The sequence below is a fragment of the Ranitomeya imitator genome, chromosome 2, assembly GCF_032444005.1.
Source record: "Ranitomeya imitator isolate aRanImi1 chromosome 2, aRanImi1.pri, whole genome shotgun sequence".
Lineage (NCBI taxonomy): Eukaryota > Metazoa > Chordata > Amphibia > Anura > Dendrobatidae > Ranitomeya > Ranitomeya imitator.
This window is the reverse complement of record NC_091283.1, coordinates 136,191,459-136,210,405: the sequence shown is the minus strand read 5'-3', so window position 1 is coordinate 136,210,405 and position 18,947 is coordinate 136,191,459. Positions and strand designations below refer to the sequence as shown.

General features: G+C 48.7%; 1 protein-coding gene across 2 annotated transcripts in view; it reads left to right on the top strand.

The window, feature by feature from the left end:
* Positions 1-4,916: 4,916 nt before the first annotated feature.
* Positions 4,917-18,947, top strand: part of RAB41 (RAB41, member RAS oncogene family) — a 44,613-nt gene continuing 30,582 nt past the window's right edge. Inside the window, exons 1-3 of one of the 2 annotated variants that reach the window (XM_069747319.1) lie at positions 4,917-5,227; positions 16,462-16,520; positions 17,578-17,631. In XM_069747319.1, coding sequence (XP_069603420.1) covers positions 5,152-5,227; positions 16,462-16,520; positions 17,578-17,631 — 189 coding nt within the window. In that variant the 5' untranslated portion in view covers positions 4,917-5,151. The remainder of the gene's footprint in view (positions 5,228-16,461; positions 16,521-17,577; positions 17,632-18,947) is intronic. The other variant, XM_069747318.1, reaches the window with a different exon arrangement.

The following is an 18,947-nucleotide window of genomic DNA, read 5'->3' as shown; positions in this document are numbered from 1 at the left end:
GACAGCAGGAACACGAAACTCGGCAGGGCACAGCAGGTACACGGAACTTGGCAGGACACAGCAGGAACACGGAACTAGGCAGGACACAGCAGGAACACGGAACTTGGCAGGACACAGCAGGAACACGGAACTTGGCAGGACACAGCAGGAACACGGAACTAGGCAGGACACAGCACTGAAACAAAGCGAACACTGAGCAGGGAAGAGATATCAGAATAGGGGAGCCTAGGACATAGGGACACTGACGGCAGACAGTGCACCTACAAAGCAAAGGCGTCTTACCTAGGAAGACGCCGGGAAGAAATACCCGATGGGCGCCGCCATGTTGGTGGCGGAGCCACCGGGTCGCGACCTCCCAGAAGGCTCTGCGATGGAGGAGACGCGACCGCGCATGCGCAGTGAGACCGGACGCCGTGAGCCGGCGAAGGAGGAAGCAGAGCGGCGCGGGACAGGATCGCTAGTGCGCCGAGGGATGAGAGAAGCCGGGTAAGTATGTGCGGCGGTCGTAACACCTGTCTTTAAAGTGAGTGAGAAGGTTTGGCTGTCATACAAAGATATTAAACTTAAAGTACTATCAAAGAAGTTGGGTCCAAAGTTCATTGGTCCCTATGAGATTCTGGAAGTGGTCAATCGAGTGGATTTTAGGTTAAAGCTTCTTCCATCCCTAATGTCTTCCATAAATCTGTGTTAAAGAACTTTGTCCCTTTGATTATATCTCCCTCATCCTCATATCCTCCAGTTTCTGTCAATGACAGATTAGAGTATGAGGTACAAAAAATGCGGATTCTTGGAAAGTCTGTAATTCCCTTCAGTATCTCATCCATTGAAAGGGATATGGACCAGAGGAGAGGTCCTGGGTTACAGCCTGAGCTGTGAAAGCCAATCACCTGGTCAGAGCTTTCTATTCTAGGTTTCCTGGGATCAGTGGCGTAGGAAGGGGGTGCGGGGGGGCGGTCCGCCCCGGGCGGCACAATGCGGGGGGCGGCCGGCGCTGCAGGAGAAGAAGAAAAAAAAAAAGACGCCCCTTTAAATCTTCGCCGCCACGACCAGGGCCAGCTCCCCCCACCACCGGGCCCCGCCCCCGCCCCCCGCTCTAATACTCACCTCTCCTGGTTCCTGCGGCTTCAGCGTCCTCTGACTCTGCGACGTCTCAGGGCAGAGGGCGCGATGACGTCACTACTGTGCGCGCCGCTCTGCCTCTCTGTCCTGAGCGTCGCAGAGCCGGAGAGACGCTGACTGGCTGCACCGGACCTGCGCTAGGAACGGGAGAGGTGAGGATTTTACTTTTTTTTTTTTTTCTTTATGTCTGACTGTCTGGGGCTGGGGCAATGCTGGACACACTGGGGCAATACTGTAGACCATGGGGCAGATTGCTGGACACACTGGGGCAGTACTGGAGACCATGGGGCAGAATGCTGGACACACTGGGGCAGTACAGGAGACTATGGGGCAGATTGCTGGACACACTGGGGCAATACAGGAGACCATGGGGCAGATTGCTGGACACACTGGGGCAATACAGGAGCCCATGGAGCAGATTGCTGGACACACTGGGGCAATACTGGAGACCATGGGGCAGAATGCTGGACACACTGGGGCAATACAGGAGACCATGTGGCAGAATGCTGGACACACTGGGGCAATACAGGAGACCATGGGGCAGATTTCTGGACACACTGGGGCAATACAGGAGACCATGGGGCAGATTGCTGGACACACTGGGGCAATACAGGAGACTATGGGGCAGATTGCTGGACACACTGGGGCAATACTGGAGACCATGGGGCAGATTGCTGGACACACTGGGGCAATACTGGAGACCATGGGGCAGAATGCTGGACACACTGGGGAAATACTGGAGACCATGGGGCAGAATGCTGGACACACTGGGGCAATACAGGAGACTATGGGGCAGATTGCTGGACACACTGAATACTGGAGACCATGGGGCAGATTTCAGGACACATTGAGGCAATGCTGGAGACCCTGGGGCAGACTTCTGGACATACTGGGGCAATACTGGAGACCATGGGGCAGATTGCTGGACACACCGGGGCAATACTGGAGACCATGGGGCAGATTGCTGGACACACCGGGGCAATACTGGAGACCATGGGCAGAATGCTGGACACACTGGGGCAATACAGGAGACCATGGGGCAGATTGCTGGACACACCGGGGCAATACTGGAGACCATGGGGCAGAATGCTGGACACACTGGGGCAATACAGGAGACCATGGGGCAGATTGCTGGACACACTGGGGCAATACTGGAGACCCTGGGGCAGATTTCTGGACACATTGAGGCAATGCTGGAGACCCTGGGGCAGACTTCTGGACACACTGGGGCAATGCTGGACACTGGGGCAGATTGCTGGACACACTGGGGGTAATATGCTGGACACACTGGGGCAATGCTGGACACTGGGGGTAATATGCCGGACAAGCTGGGGCAGACTGCTGGACACACTGGGGAAAGGCTGGACACTGGGGCAGATTGCTGGACACACTGGGGGCAGTGCTGGACATACTGGGGCAGATTGCTGGACACACTGGGGGTAATATGCTGGACACACTGGGGCAGATTGCTGGACAACATGGGGGTAATATGCTGGACACACTGGGGCAGATTGCTGGACAACATGGGGGTAATATGCTGGACACACTGGGGGCAGGACTTGAGGCATGGGAAGAATGTAGATACGGGGCATGATTGGAGACACGGGGCAGGATTGGATCATGGGGCAGGACGGATACGATGGAGGCTGGTGGGGCAGGATGGGGAGATCATATGGGGTAGAATGGATACTCATGAGGGCAGGATGCGAGAACATATGGCTGGAGCCAGGAATAAGATAAACGGGGCCAGGGTGGGGAATAGTGTTACCATAGGGGATAATTAAGGGATATTATTACTGCAGTGATGTATTTATTTTATTTTTTGAGTATACTGTTTTAAATGGGGGGCGGTCCTGTTACTGTGCAGAGTGACACTATATCACCTTTTTTTCTTCATGTGATGTAATGTAGAAGTTGTGAAAAATTAAGTAATGTGTTCTGCAAGCGGAGCTCGAGATAACTGTGTTATTTCCTGCAGAAACGAGTCCTGGCTGGAAGGAATGATGGCGGTCTGTGCTGGATGAAAGATGAAGGACTTCACCTAGAGACGTCACTGGTGAGTCAGTGTTACCTATACACTGACACTATACACTGTATACTATATAGAGGTCCTGTGTATAATGTCACCAGTGATCTCTGTATTACCTCTACACAGACACTGCATACTAAGTACAGATCTCCTGTGAATACTGGCACTTATGGTGATAGTATTGTGGTTTTTTTTTTTACTGATCAGTATTGTAGTATTCAGTCACTATGTGGTGGTAATATGTGGTCTGGAAATGGTGCGGTGGTATTTGTCCCTTGTATGTAGTATTATTCGGTCACTATGTGGTCTGGTCATGGTGTGGTGGTATTAAGTCACAGGTGTGGCATGTGGGGGTGACACCATTAGGCCCAGTTTAAGTTCTACAAAACAGGAAAACCATTTTTGGTAACCTTTGTGTGTATTGAGCCGGGGGGGGAAAGAGGGGGGCGCCAAACTCGGGAACAGCCCCGGGCGGCAAAAGCTCTAGCTACGCCTCTGCCTGGGATAATCTGGGGTCTGGAGACCCCCACTAGAAGAGGGGGTATTATCAAGATTCCTCCACTTAGTGTGGTGAGTGGCAGATCAGTCATCTAATCTGCTGCAAGGGGTGCTGAGCTGTCACTATTATGATAGACAGCTCAGCAGTCCAATCTGAGGCTTTGGCGTGCTGAGCTGTTAGGGTCGTGACAGTCCAGTTGCCCAATCAGGGCCGGTTGTGCTGGGGTTCCTATTGCTCATAGTGATTTCCAAGCTATTTAGCTAGCTGTCTTGCTATAATCTCTGTCAGTTGTAGCTCTGCTCTGTGCTTTAAGTTTTAGTATTCTGATGTTTGTTGTCGGATCTTGGATTTGCCTTTGACTAGCCCTTTTGTATTGACCTGCTACCTTCCTGGAATTCTGACCCCGGACTGTGACCTGACTACGCCTATGACAGGTTTCCTTAGCATCCTCTTCAAAAAAAGGGATTTGTACTTCACGTTTTGGAACTGGAAGAGCTTTCAAAAAAATTTTTGATGAGGATCTTGGAGAAGCTCTGTTCTAAAATAAACTGAATCTCCAGATGTGTGAACACAGCAACTTTTCCATGTGGTATGTCAAAATGACTTATCTTCAGACATGTTCTGTCTTAAGTCACTTGTTTTTACCTTGTGGTATGTGCTCAAGATGGCATGTTCTAGCAAAGCAGCTAAGTTTTTCAAGAGGGCGATGCTAGGAAATGCCATCTTTTTTGTCCGAACCGTCTTTTTTAGCTACATTTTTTTTCTGAGCTCTTGTATGTGACCCACCAGTGGTTAAAGGGACACTGTCACCTGAATTTGGAGAGAACAATCTTCAGCCATGGAGGCGGGGTTTTTGATTCACCCTTTCCTTACCCGCTGGCTGCATGCTGGCTGCAATATTGGATTGAAGTTCATTCTCTGTCCTCCATAGTACACGCCTGCGCAAGGCAAGATTGCACCTTGCACAGGCGTGTACTACGGAGGACAGAATGAACTTCAATCCAATATTGCAGCCAGCATGCAGCCAGCGGGTAAGGAAAGGGTGAATCAAAAACCCAAAAACCCCGCCTCCATGGCTGAAGATTGTTCCCTCCAAATTCAGGTGACAGTGTCCCTTTAAGTGTCTTTCCAGTGTTTAGGGGACTTTTATTACTGGACTTTTTCCGGACATTTTTTTAACTGCATTCAACAATGAAGAAACGCTATCGATTTTTCAAGGAAAAAAAGGGAAAACGTTCAAAATGATTCCCAGGTGTCTAAAGATGCCCTGCACACGCACATACACCAGCACAGAGCACACAGGCGGCTGCACGGCTGAGGAGGAGTCCACCGGCCTCCCCCTGGGTATACTAATATGGCGGCGGATCAGCGGCCTCCTCGGGAGCGCGCACGGCCTCTCCCTCGCGCGCTCACGTGAAGCGGACGCGCTCTGCTTGCTGTGCGTGCTCGCTCCTCGGTTCTGGTCGGTTCTGCTCCAGGTCGGTGATTCGGCGTCTGCATCGTCATGACCTCGACCGGCGGCGGAGAGTTTGGAAACCCCCTGAGAAAATTCAAGCTGGTGTTCCTGGGGGAGCAGAGCGGTGAGTGAGCGGCGGCGCGCCCTGTACACCTGGCTGTGCATACACGGGAGTGGTTCTGTGGGGACGGCGGAGGCCTGCGGACCGGACACAGCCATGGACCGGGGCCTGCAGTGTGTGAGGAGGCAGCTACGGCGGCTGTGTGCGGTGCAGGCTCCTGCTCCGCGGCATTTCCGTGTACATCGCCATAGCTGAGGCTGTGTGTGACGTCATGTGTGATGTCATGGCCCATATCTGATCAGTGTACACGTCATGGCTCAGGATGTGTGTGATGTCATAGCCCAAGTATGAGCAGTGTACACGTCACAGCTGGAGATGTGTGTGATGTCATAGCCCAGATCTGAGCAGTGTACACGTCACAGCTGGAGATGTGTGTGATATCATAGCCCAGGTCTGATCAGTGTACGTGTTACAGCTGGAGATGTGTGTGATGTCATAGCCCAGGTCTGAGCAGTGTACGCGTCACAGCTGGAGATGTGTGTGATGTCATAGCCCAGGTCTGAGCAGTGTACGTTTTACAGCTGGAGATGTGTGTGATGTCATAGCCCAGGTCTGATCAGTGTACGTGTTACAGCTGGAGATGTGTGTGATGTCATAGCCCAAGTCTGAGCAGTGTACGCGTCACAGCTGGAGATGTGTGTGATGTCATAGCCCAGGTCTGAGCAGTGTACGTTTTACAGCTGGAGATGTGTGTGATGTCATAGCCCAAGTCTGAGCAGTGTACGTGTCACAGCTGGAGATGTGTGTGATGTCATAGCCCAAGTCTGAGCAGTGTACGTGTCACAGCTGGAGATGTGTGTGATGTCATAGCCCAAGTCTGAGCAGTGTACGTGTCACAGCTGGAGATGTGTGTGATGTCATAGCCCAGGTCTGAGCAGTGTACGCGTCACAGCTGGAGATGTGTGTGATATCATAGCCCAGGTCTGATCAGTGTACGCGTCACAGCTGGAGATGTGTGTGATGTCATAGCCCAGGTCTGATCAGTGTACGCGTCACAGCTGGAGATGTGTGTGATGTCATAGCCCAGGTCTGATCAGTGTACGTGTCACAGCTGGAGATGTGTGTGATATCATAGCCCAGGTCTGATCAGTGTACGTGTTACAGCTGGAGATGTGTGTGATGTCATAGCCCAGGTCTGATCAGTGTATACGTCACAGCTGGAGATGTGTGTGATATCATAGCCCAGGTCTGAGCAGTGTACGTGTTACAGCTGGAGATGTGTGTGATGTCATAGCCCAGGTCTGATCAGTGTATACGTCACAGCTGGAGATGTGTGTGATGTCATAGCCCAGGTCTGATCAGTGCATACGTCACAGCTGGAGATGTGTGTGATATCATAGCCCGGGTCTGATCAGTGTATACGTCACAGCTGGAGATGTGTGTGATGTCATAGCCCGGGTCTGAGCAGTGTACACGTCACAGCTGGAGATGTGTGTGATGTCATAGCCCAGGTCTGAGCAGTGTACACGTCACAGCTGGAGATGTGTGTGATGTCATAGCCCAGGTCTGAGCAGTGTACACGTCACAGCTGGAGATGTGTGTGATGTCATAGCCCAGGTCTGAGCAGTGTACACGTCACAGCTGGAGATGTGTGTGATGTCATAGCCCAGGTCTGAGCAGTGTACACGTCACAGCTGGAGATGTGTGTGATGTCATAGCCCAGGTCTGAGCAGTGTACACGTCACAGCTGGAGATGTGTGTGATGTCATAGCCCAGGTCTGAGCAGTGTACACGTCACAGCTGGAGATGTGTGTGATGTCATAGCCCAGGTCTGAGCAGTGTACACGTCACAGCTGGAGATGTGTGTGATGTCATAGCCCAGGTCTGAGCAGTGTACACGTCACAGCTGGAGATGATTGTGATGTCATAGCCCAGGTCTGAGCAGTGTACACGTCACAGCTGGAGATGTGTGTGTGTGTGTGTGTGATGTCATAGCCCCGGTCTGAGCAGTGTACACGTCACAGCTGGAGATGTGTGTGATGTCATAGCCCAGGTCTGAGCAGTGTACACGTCACAGCTGGAGATGTGTGTGATGTCATAGCCCAGGTCTGAGCAGTGTACACGTCACAGCTGGAGATGTGTGTGATGTCATAGCCCAGGTCTGAGCAGTGTATACGTCACAGCTGGAGATGTGTGTGTGTGTGTGTGTGTGTGATGTCATAGCCCCGGTCAGGATACACATCAGTGTTCCGCATGTGTGATAAGGTGTACTCTGCATAAGTAGCCATTGTGGATGAACTCTGCACAACAGAGCAGCCATTTTCCTCTTTACCAGTGATCTGTATTGGCAGTCTCCATTTCCGCTGTCAGTATGGCAGAACGTTAATTACCGATACGTCATTTTATTTTCCATTCGTACTCCAGAGATACAGATGTCAGCTGTCACTTCTTGTTTATCGCCTGTATCCAGAAATAAAATAAAAAAGGGAAAATGGACAGGATTAGAACTAGCACATCAGTGAGGTAGATGGAGGCCTACAGGGCATGGACTATCTGGGTTACCAACCTCCTCCAATTTTGTACTGGATAAGAAATCAGAATTTTTCTGAACAGATTTCCCTGCCCATCTTGACACTTTAAGACCACACAAATAGGGCTCCTTCTCACTTGCGTGAAATACGGCCGAGTCTCGCAGGTTAAAACCCGGCTCTGCCGCCGTCTGAAACTTGTGGTTGATTGACTTAAATGAGGATGGGTCGGTCGGCCACGGGTTTCAGAGCCGCATCTTGAATATTTTAAAGAATATTGAAGTTCAAAGTCGGTCATTTTTGACCAACAGAACAGCAGGGTTAAGAGGGTAAATCATCACGCAAGATGTTGCAAAAGATGATGGTTGTTCACAGTCAGCTGTGTCTAAAATCTGGAGCAAATGCAAACATGGGAAGGTTGTTAAAGGCAAACATACTGGTAGACCAAGGAAGACATCAAAGCATCAAGACCAGAAACTTAAAGCAATATGTCTCCGAAACAGGAAATGCACAACAAAACAAATGAGGAACGAATGGGTGGAAACTGCTATCAACGTCTGTGACCGAACTGTAAGAAACCGCCTAAAGGAAATGGGATTTACATACAGAAAAGTTAAACGAAAGCCATCATTAACACCTAAACAAAAAAAAACAAGGTTACAATGGGCTAAGGAAAAGCAATCGTGGACTGTGGATGACTGGATGAAAGTCCTATTCAGTGATGAATCACGAATCTGCATTGGGCAAGGTGATGATGCTGGAACTTTTGTTTGGTGCCGTTCCAATGAGATTTATAAAGATGACTGTCTGAAGAGAACATGCAAATTTCCACAGTCATTGATGATATGGGGCTGCATGTCAGGTAAAGACACTGGGGAGTCGGCTGTCATTACAGCTTCAATAAATGCACAAGTTTATGTTGATATTTTGGACTCTTTTATTATCCCATCAATTGAAAGGATGTTTGGGGATGATGAAATGATTTTTCAAGATGAGAATGCATCCTGCCATAGAGCAAAGATTGTGAAAACATTCCTTGAAAAAAGACACATAAGGTCAATGTCATGGCCTGCAATTAGTGCGGATCTCAATCCAATTGAAAATCTTTGGTGGAAGTTGAAGAAAATGGTCCATGACAAGGATCCAACCTGCAAAGCTGATCTGGCAACAGCAATCAGAGAACGTTGGAGCCAGATTGATGAAGATTCCTGTGTGACACTCATTAAGTCCATGCCTCAGAGACTGCAAGCTGTTATAAAAGCCAGAGGTGGTGCAACAAAATACTAGTGATGTTTTTCTGTTTGTTTGTTTTTCATGATTCCATAATTTTTTCCTCAGAATTGAGTGATTCCATAATTTTTTCCCTATGCTTGGTTATAAAAAGTAACCATTACTGACTACCACATTTTTGGTTCTTGATTTCTTTTAGTGTTTCTTAACCCCTTCACGACCTCCGCCGTACTATTACTGTGGAGGTCGGATCCCCTGCTTTGATGTGGGCTCCGGCGGTGAGCCCACCTCAAAGCCGGGACATTTCAGCTGTTTTGAACAGCTGACATAAGCCCGCAATAGCGGCGGGTGAAATCGTGATTCACCCGCCGCTATTAACTAGTTAAACGCCGCTGTCAAACGCTGACAGCGGCATTTAACCGGGGCTTCCAGCCATCGGGCTGGAAATCAGCTCATCGCCGACCCCCGTCATATGATCGGGGGTCAGTGATGCGTCTGCATAGTAACCATAGAGGTCCTTGAGACCTCTATGGTTACTGATGCCGGCCTGCTGTGAGCGCTACCCTGTGGTCGGCGCTCATAGCAAGCCTGTTATTAAGCTACATAGCAGCGATCTGATGATCGCTCCCATTTAGCTGAGCCAATCGAGTTGTGCCAGCTTCTAGCCTCCCACAGAGCTATTGAAGCATGGCAAAAGTAAAAAAAAAAAAAAGTTTAAAAAAATATGAAAAAAATATAAAAGTTGAAATCACCCCCCTTTCGCCCTATTCAAAATAAAACAATAAAAAAATGAAACCTACCTATATTTGGTATCGCCGCGTTCACAATCGCCCGATCAATAAAAAAAGGATTAACCTGATCACTAAACAGCGTAGCGAGAAACCAATTCGAAACGCCAGAATTACATTTTTTTGGTCACCGCGACATTGCATTAAAATGCAATAATGGGCGATCAAAAGAATGTATCTGCACCGAAATGGTATCATTAAAAACGCCAGCTCGGCACGTAAAAAAATAAGCCCTCACCTGACCCCAGATCACGAAAAATGGAGACGCTACGGGTATTGGAAAACTGTGCTCTTTTTTTTTTTTTTTTTGTTAGCAAAGTTTGGAATTTTGTTTCACCACTTAGGGTACCGTCTCACAGTGGAATTTCGATCGCTAGGACGGTACGATTCGTGACGTTCCAGCGATATCCCTACGATCTCTCTGTGTCTGACACGCAGCAGCGATCAGGGACCCCCCTGAGAATCGTATGTCATAGCAGATCGTTTGAAACTTTATTTCGTCGCTGGCTCTCCCGCTGACATCGCTGAATCGGCGTGTGTGACGCCGATTCAGCGATGTCTTCACTGGTAACCAGGGTAAACATCGGGTTACTAAGCGCAGGGCCGCGCTTAGTAACCCGATGTTTACCCTGGTTACCATCGTTAAAGTAAAAAAACCAAACGCTTCATACTTGCCTACCGCTGTCTGTCCCCGGCGCTGTGCTTCTCTGCTCTGGCTGTGAGCACAGCGGCCGGAAAGCACAGCGGTGACATCACCGCTGTGCTTTCCGGCTGTCTGGCGCTCACAGCCAGAGCAGAGAAGCACAGCGCCGGGGACAGACAGCGGTAGGTAAGTATGAAGCGTTTGTTTTTTTTACTTTAACGATGGTAACCAGGGTAAACATCGGGTTACTAAGCGCGGCCCTGCGCTTAGTAACCCGATGTTTACCCTGGTTACCCGGGAACTAAGGGATCGTTGGTCGCTGGAGAGCTGTCTGTGTGACAGTTCTCCAGCGACCAATCAGCGACGCTGCAGCGATCGACATCGTTGTCGTATCGCTGTAGCGTCGTTTCAGTGTGACGGTACTCTTAGATAAAACGTAACCTAGACATGTTTGGTGTCTATGAACTCGTAATGACCTGGAGAATCATAATGGCAGGTCAGTTTTAACATTTAGTGAACCTAGCAAAATAGCCAAACAAAAAACAAGTGTGGGATTGCACTTTTTTTGCAATTTCACCGCACTTGGAATTTTGTTTACCGTTTTCTAGTACACGACATGCTAAAACCAATGGTCTCGTTCAAAAGTGCAACTTGTCCCACAAAAAATAAGCCCTCACATGGCCATATTGACGGAAAAATAAAAAAGTTATGGCTCTGGGAAGGAGGGGAGCGAAAAACGAGAACGCAAAAATAGAAAAGGGCTGCATCGTGAAGGGGATAAAGCCAGAAAGTTGCCATTTGAAATGACTTTAGTTTTGTGCCATGTCTGTGATCTGCTTGTTCTCTACAAAATTAAACAACTGAATGAACATCTTCCAAGGCCAGTGATTCCATAATTTTTGCCAGGGGTTGTATATTGCTACAGAATATGGTGAAAACAGAGAAGAAAGTGTAATTATCAATCTGTCAGAAGAATTGACAGGTGACATTTTCTCCTTTCCTTTGCCAAAGGTGGAGGGGAGACGTGTAAATCTTTTCCTTTCCTTCCTTCCCCAGTCCTCTTTATAATGCCAGGGGGTGACGTGGTGCCCATAACATGGAGGCAGCCTGTAACTGTGAATATTAGCTGGGGCTGTTGATCTCTATATATACTAGTTTTGTTAGAAAATATTCAATATATTGTGGGTTTTACTCATTTAAACCTCTGCAGTTTCATGGATCGGTGGTCCTATCCGTGACTGACAGCTTTCTCCGTATAAATGTCCATTATCGTCACTCCCATAGACAGTAGTAATGCAGCCACAGGAGAATGAGGGACATAAATCCTCAGTTGTGGCGATTGGGACTCTGTCAGCACAGAATGACTGATCAAACCAAGCACAGGCGCTCGGCACTTCACAGCGTGGCCAATCATTTATATACACCTTCCACCTGCCCTGTCTCCACCACCACTCCTCTAAGGCTTGATAGAGCCAGAGAATAGTGGAGGTAGATGGAACCCAAGCTGGGGTGAAGGTGTAGTTAAATGTTTGACTGCGCTATGAAGCACCGAGTGCCTGTACTTGGTTTGAACAGTCATTCTGTGACAGTCCCTGTAATGCCCCCATACATACCAGGCTGATATCAGCGTCTAATATGTATGAGGGCACTGGCTGGTGGTCGGAAGAAATGTCAATCATTCATGTCAGAATCTGGAATACTGATCGGTGTGTTCTCCCAGAGATAGGCTGTCGTTAGACATGCCAGCCGACATGTGAGCCCAACATTCACTGCAGCCCTCTGTTACCATACAGATGTACCGTGGGGCACATCACCCACACTCATCTCCCCTTCTTTGAAGCAATGTCTGTACAAATACAGCAGACTTATTAGCTGCAGGTGTATCCAGCTGTGAATCTGACACTAGGCTTTGTACATTAGGTGCAAATACCTGTTAAAGCTTTTCTTGATCTCTTGCCTTTCCCCAAGCTCTGTCTCCTCTGATGACTATAGAGCACAACCGCATGATCTCCAGACACGTGTACTGGCTGCCAGACAGATTGGAGATGGAATAAGATCTTAGGTAGTGCTTTATAGCAGGTCTACATGTAGGCAGAAAAACACAGCGTGCTGCAGAGGCACTCGCCTGCAGAACGTGCATCTTATCACATATTTACAGGCTGCCAGACATTAGAGGAAAGCAGACACTCAGACCACTGAACGGCATGTCCTTTTGCCTCATGTTGCTGGTAGGCCGGCAGTGGATTGAATGGAGGGGGCTCTGTATGTGCCATAGAGTACACGTGAGAGCAGCATGTGCAGCGAGCACAGGAAGGCCTGTCACCGATCACAGCTCAGCACTGACAAATCCCATTTACTGATTTACCGTTTGTGTACAGATGATGGCGGCCTGTCCAACTGGCACATTGTGACGTGTATTTTATTTATGACAGCAATGACATGTCAGTAGAAGCCCAGGATGTATACATCTAAGCAGGGCAGTGATGGCGGCCCTACTGTGTATACATCTAAGCATGGCAGTGATGGCGGCCCTACTGTGTATACAACTAAGCATGGCAGTGATGGAGGCCCTACTGTGTATACATCTAAGCATGGCAGTGATGGAGGCCCTACTGTGTATACATCTAAGCATGGCAGTGATGGCGGCCCTACTGTGTATACAACTAAGCATGGCAGTGATGGAGGCCCTACTGTGTATACATCTAAGCATGGCAGTGATGGCGGCCCTACTGTGTATACAACTAAGCATGGCAGTGATGGAGGCCCTACTGTGTATACATCTAAGCATGGCAGTGATGGAGGCCCTACTGTGTATACATCTAAGCATGGCAGTGATGGCGGCCCTACTGTGTATACAACTAAGCATGGCAGTGATGGAGGCCCTACTGTGTATACATCTAAGCAGGGCAGTGATGGAGGCCCTACTGTGTATACATCTAAGCAGGGCAGTGATGGAGGCCCTACTGTGTATACAACTAAGCATGGCAGTGATGGCGGCATTACTGTGTATACATCTAAGCATGGCAGTGATGGAGGCCCTACTGTGTATACAACTAAGCAGGGCAGTGATGGAGGCCCTACTGTGTATACCTCTAAGCATGGCAGTGATGGAAGCCCTACTGTGTATACATCTAAGCATGGCAGTGATGGAAGCCCTATTGTGTATACAACTAAGCATGGCAGTGATGGAAGCCCTACTGTGTATACATCTAAGCAGGGCAGTCCTACTGTGTGTACATCTAAGCAGGGCAGTCCTACTGTGTGTACATCTAAGCAGGGCAGTCCTACTGTGTGTACATCTAAGCAGGGCAGTCCTACTGTGTGTACATCTAAGCAGGGCAGTGATGGTGTCTCTACTGTGGTGAATAAAATTAATCAACTTTTGCATTTAAAAAATCCATATTATGAGTGCGGCTGTTATTCTATAAATTTACAACTAAGCATGGCAGTCCTACTGTGTACACATCTAAGCAGGGCAGTGATGGAGGCCCTACTGTGTATACAACTAAGGCTACTTTCACACTAGCGTCGGAATCTCCCCGTCACAATGCGTCGGGCAGAGATTCCGACGCTAGCGTTTAACGGACTGCACAACGGAGGCAGCGGATGCATTTCTCCGGCGCATCCGCTGCCCCATTGTGAGGTGCGGGGAGGTGGGGGCGGAGTTCCGGCCGCGCATGCGCGGTCGGAAAAAGCGGTCCGTCAGGAGCAAAAAACGTTACCTGTAGCGTTTTTTGCTCCCGACGGTCCGCCAAAGCACGACGCATCCGTCGCACGACGGATGTGACGTGTGGCAATGCGTCGTCAATACAAGTCTATGGGGAAAAAACGCATCCTGCAAGCACTTTTGCAGGATGAGTTTTTTCTGCAAAACGACGCATTGTGACGGATTGCAGAAAACGCTAGTGTGAAAGTAGCCTGAGCAGGGCAGTGATGGAGGCCGCCATGCTGTGTGTACATCTGAGCAGGGCAGTGATGGAGGCCGCCATGCTGTGTGTACATCTGAGCAGGGCAGTGATGGAGGCCGCCATGCTGTGTGTACATCTGAGCAGGGCAGTGATGGAGGCCGCCATGCTGTGTGTACATCTGAGCAGGGCAGTGATGGAGGCCGCCATGCTGTGTGTACATCTGAGCAGGGCAGTGATGGAGGCCGCCATGCTGTGTGCACATCTGAGCAGGGCAGTGATGGAGGCCGCCATGCTGTGTGTACATCTGAGCAGGGCAGTGATGGAGGCCGCCATGCTGTGTGTACATCTGAGCAGGGCAGTAATGGAGGCCGCCATGCTGTGTGTACATCTGAGCAGGGCAGTAATGGAGGCCATACTGTGGCACATGTCAACTGTAGACTCCTGTGTTTAGAAATGAGTGCCGCTGCAGTCATCGCTTCTCACACAAGACGCCATGGACCGAGCAGAGCTAGTCATGTACTCAGGAGCAGGCGCTCTACTCACCAGGATTTGGTCCACGCACACGTACAATTTAGGAGATAGATTTCACTTTTCACAATGCTTCTCTGGGGCTTTATCAATGATTGCTTGTTTAGAGATAATTACCACACTGAATACTAGTGCAACCATTATAACTCAAGCTATATACAAGATATGTCAGGAGTCCAAAATGTAGTCATATAATGAATATTATTACAATGCATTAAAGAGAGGGGTACAATGGACTTCTTTAAAACTAGAGTATGCACAATTATCTAGCAATAAGTGCCAGGATTAGGGTTAAGCGACTTTTGCCGTACTTTTTTAAGATCTCTCTACCCCTCTCTCTACACCCCTCTCTCTCCCCCCTCTCTCTCCCCCCTCTCTCTCCCCCCTCTCTCTCCCCCCTCTCTCTCCCCCCTCTCTCTCCCCCCCTCTCTCTCCCCCCTCTCTCTCCCCCCTCTGTCTCTCCCCCCTCTGTCTCTCCCCCCTCTGTCTCTCCCCCCTCTGTCTCTCCCCCCTCTGTCTCTCCCCCCTCTGTCTCTCCCCCCTCTCTCTTTCCCCCCTCTCTCTCTCCCCCCTCTCTCTCTCCCCCCTCTCTCTCTCCCCCCTCTCTTTTCCGTCCCTGCACCGAAAAGCTGGTGTTACACATTGCTAATCGCTACTACAGCACACAAGCGATAAGATGGCAATAGGCACACCCCTAAGACCTATGTCATCACTCTGCCCACGCTCCTTCATTGGCTGAAAAAATGGCGCGAAACGCGTCATACAAAATGCGACTTTGGCGCGAAGATCGCCGACCGCATGTACGATCCCACACTAGGGTCGGATTTCATGAAACCCAACTTTGCCGAAAGTCGGCGACTTTTGAATTTGTCCGATCTGTTTCGCTCAAGCCTAGCCAGGATAAGTACTAAGCCCGCTCTCCCCCAAATTAGACACTATTATCATAAGTAAACATACTTTTTTAAAGACTAGGCACACTGTAAAATAGTGCCATAGACGTAAAGGAATTTGCCTTACTATAATGTGTGACTGTTTTATATAATGTATGGATGTAACATGTTGTGGTTGCCGGTCTTACAGGACTACTATTTACACAACAATCTTTAGTTCTCCAAAGCTGTTTAGTAAAAATGTCACTTTTATTGTCAAATCCTGAGCTTTCCGTAAGCTGATTATGGTCTTTAGCAGTGCGCCTGGAAGGTCGGAGGGTGTTCGAGGCGAGAGCTCAGCAGAACTCGCTGTCCTAATGGAGATTCCTATGATCAGATCAAGGTGCAAAGGATACTGTCACGTGTAGGGTCTCCAGACCACCCTACTGGTCATCTCACATCGAGCTGCTGAGATGTGTGAACCCCACACTTCCATTACTGATGGTTCAATGTAGTAACATTTGGCACAAGTTGATAATGTACTGTGTGTAACAGATGTGAATGAGGCTATAGGAGTGCATACATACAGGGACTACATGGATGAGATCGTGTGAGCACAATTACACCGCAGTTCATATTCAGTGGTCCCTGGGCTTCCTGCATGCTTTCTGTATAAACTGACACCCGTCCTTGGCTTGCCAGCTCCTTTTACGATGAAAGTGGCGCTTTCCTGCTGTAGTAGACCTCGTGGACTATAGTGGGATAGTCTTTGATGCATTTCATGGTTTCCCTTTCTCCTGCAGTTGGGAAGACCTCGCTCATCACTCGCTTCATGTATGACAGCTTTGACAACACGTACCAGGTGAGTGTCTTGGATCTTGATCTTTGAAGGCGAATACCAACGTTAATAGTCCTTTATTGTTTAGAGATTACTGTAGCCGGAGGATTAGTCCAAGCAGGCGGCTGTTGTGGAGACCTCTAATCACCTGTCAAGACTGTGTAGTCTGGATGTAATCACTGGCTCAATGTGTCCGTGAAGGCTGCACTCTGTGTGCACACATTCTGATAGGGGAGCAAACCGTCCAAATCCTAGAGGAGAGTTCCGCTATTAGAACCACAGTGTTCAACCATCTCCAACAGCCCCAAACGTCTACATTGTCACTGTCTGCTATGAATAACCCACTTACATATTATTGAGTTGAAGGGGTAGTCAGAAACAAACACTGATTTAATCCTATTTGTGTCTCTATTTAATAATTAAATTGATGTTCTGATAAACCTTTTAATTATAAAATCCCTTACCGTTCCCCCTCTGCTCCCAACTGTTTTATTTTTGTTTCATTTTACCAATTCCCTGTTTGATAACTTTTTGTTTGAGAATCCACAGTGCGTACCAGAATACTCCCAAACGTGTTGTCATCAGTGGGACAGTGCGCTCTCTTGCCGGCCCGTCACTTCTCATCAGAGCCAGCGAGTGAGTGCACTGTCACTATGCATTAAAAAGAATATTGCACAGTGAGAAAATCTACTGAGCGTACATGCGTACATTGGAATTGATAAGACGCATGGCAGTAGAGCAGGCACTAGCCCGATCACTGATAACTCTTCGTTTCAGGCTGCAGCAGTGACTGTGGGCCCGACCCCCTGATTGTCTCGGTTGAGTTTCCCAGCATTCTATTGGGGTTCTCAAACGAAGCGTCGCTGAACAGGAAGTCGGCAAAAAGAGAGGGAATGGAAGGGAGTTTTTTATTAAAGTATGTTAGAAAATCAATTCAATGATTAAATCAGTGTTGGTTTCGGACCACCCCTATCAATACATGATTATTAGGCAGAGTCTACAGCACAATAAGTAACTGGCATTATATGCAGGCCGTTATTGCTGCACTGATGGCTTCTGTATAAAGCTGTTTATTTTACAGGCTACAATTGGCATAGACTTTCTTTCCAAGACCATGTACCTAGAGGACCGCACGGTGAGTGATGAATGACTCCTGCATCTTTTATTTTTTCGATAAATTTTATTATGTTTCAGTGAAACATATAGGCTGCCATAGCGGTTTTTCTCTATCGCTTCATTGGGGGACACAGGGAACCATGGATGTATGCTGCTGACACTAGGCAAAAAAATTATCTCCTCCTCCGCAGATATAGGCTGGCATATCGGTCCATATTACACACATGGGCTCCACCGTAAGAGGGCGATGAATGAGCTGCCGAGTGTGTGTCTTATGTGGTGCCGGCCAGGAGAGTCCAGAGAGGTGCAGAATGTCCAATCAGCTCTTTACTTTCCTTAAATGTGAGCACTTTACCGGGCATTGCATCCTGAAGAGTGTATGGCATAGTTACTGGGAGACCAGTAACCCCACTACCGGATGCCAATTGTAAAGCTGTAATGGATGGTGGGTCCCCTGCAGGATCATTCTCCACTGACCTGTATATTCTCACAGAGAGCTGAGCAGTAGCAGAGGTCTCCGGTAGTTACTCTGTACAACACATCGACGCCCCCCCCATGATACAGAAAGGACATAGCATGATGCTGCTAACACTAGGCATAGTATGTGAGGGGACGGGGCACCAGATTGGGTCACCATTAAACTAAGTGCTGTTCTCTATGGCCACTGCACTGAGATGTCGGGGCACATAGAAGAATGTCCCTTTATTTTACCTTTTCCAATTCATGCACTCTCAATACACTTCTGAATCCAGAATGCAATCTTTCCGATGTGCATGAGATTAGCTTTGCCGCAGGTGTCAGTGTAGACGGATATTCTGTATTAAGTCCTAAAGATTGTATTATGGACTAACCTGTGCTCTACTTCAGCAGTTTACCTGCAGTAAGGTCCGCTGCCATCTACCACTGTGTCGCCATCTTGGATCTTGAAGGGGCTGGCCATTTTATGGATGTATCGGGTTCTCCTCCTGAAATAATTAGCGCAGTTTTCCCTCTGTCTGCATAGAGCTCCTGTCCATACAATGTCTGCTGGGGCAGCGTGTGCCCAGACCTGTCCATCAGCCGCCTCCAAAATGGAAACGCCCATCCCATGTCAGGTGTTTTTAGTTGGAGGAGACTGCTGGACATGTTGGGAGTGTGATATGTCGCCTATAAGGGGGTGCAGAAGGAGAACCTGTAATACTCATATATTGGTAAGTGCCACCAAACCATGTCCCCAACACATTGAATATAAAGTGAGCAACCCCTTTAAGAACTCAGAATTTAACGTGAACATTTATTTCTGTAGCTTGCAGACAGTGGTTCAATGCTGTGCAATAAATGTGTGTCTTGTGCTGC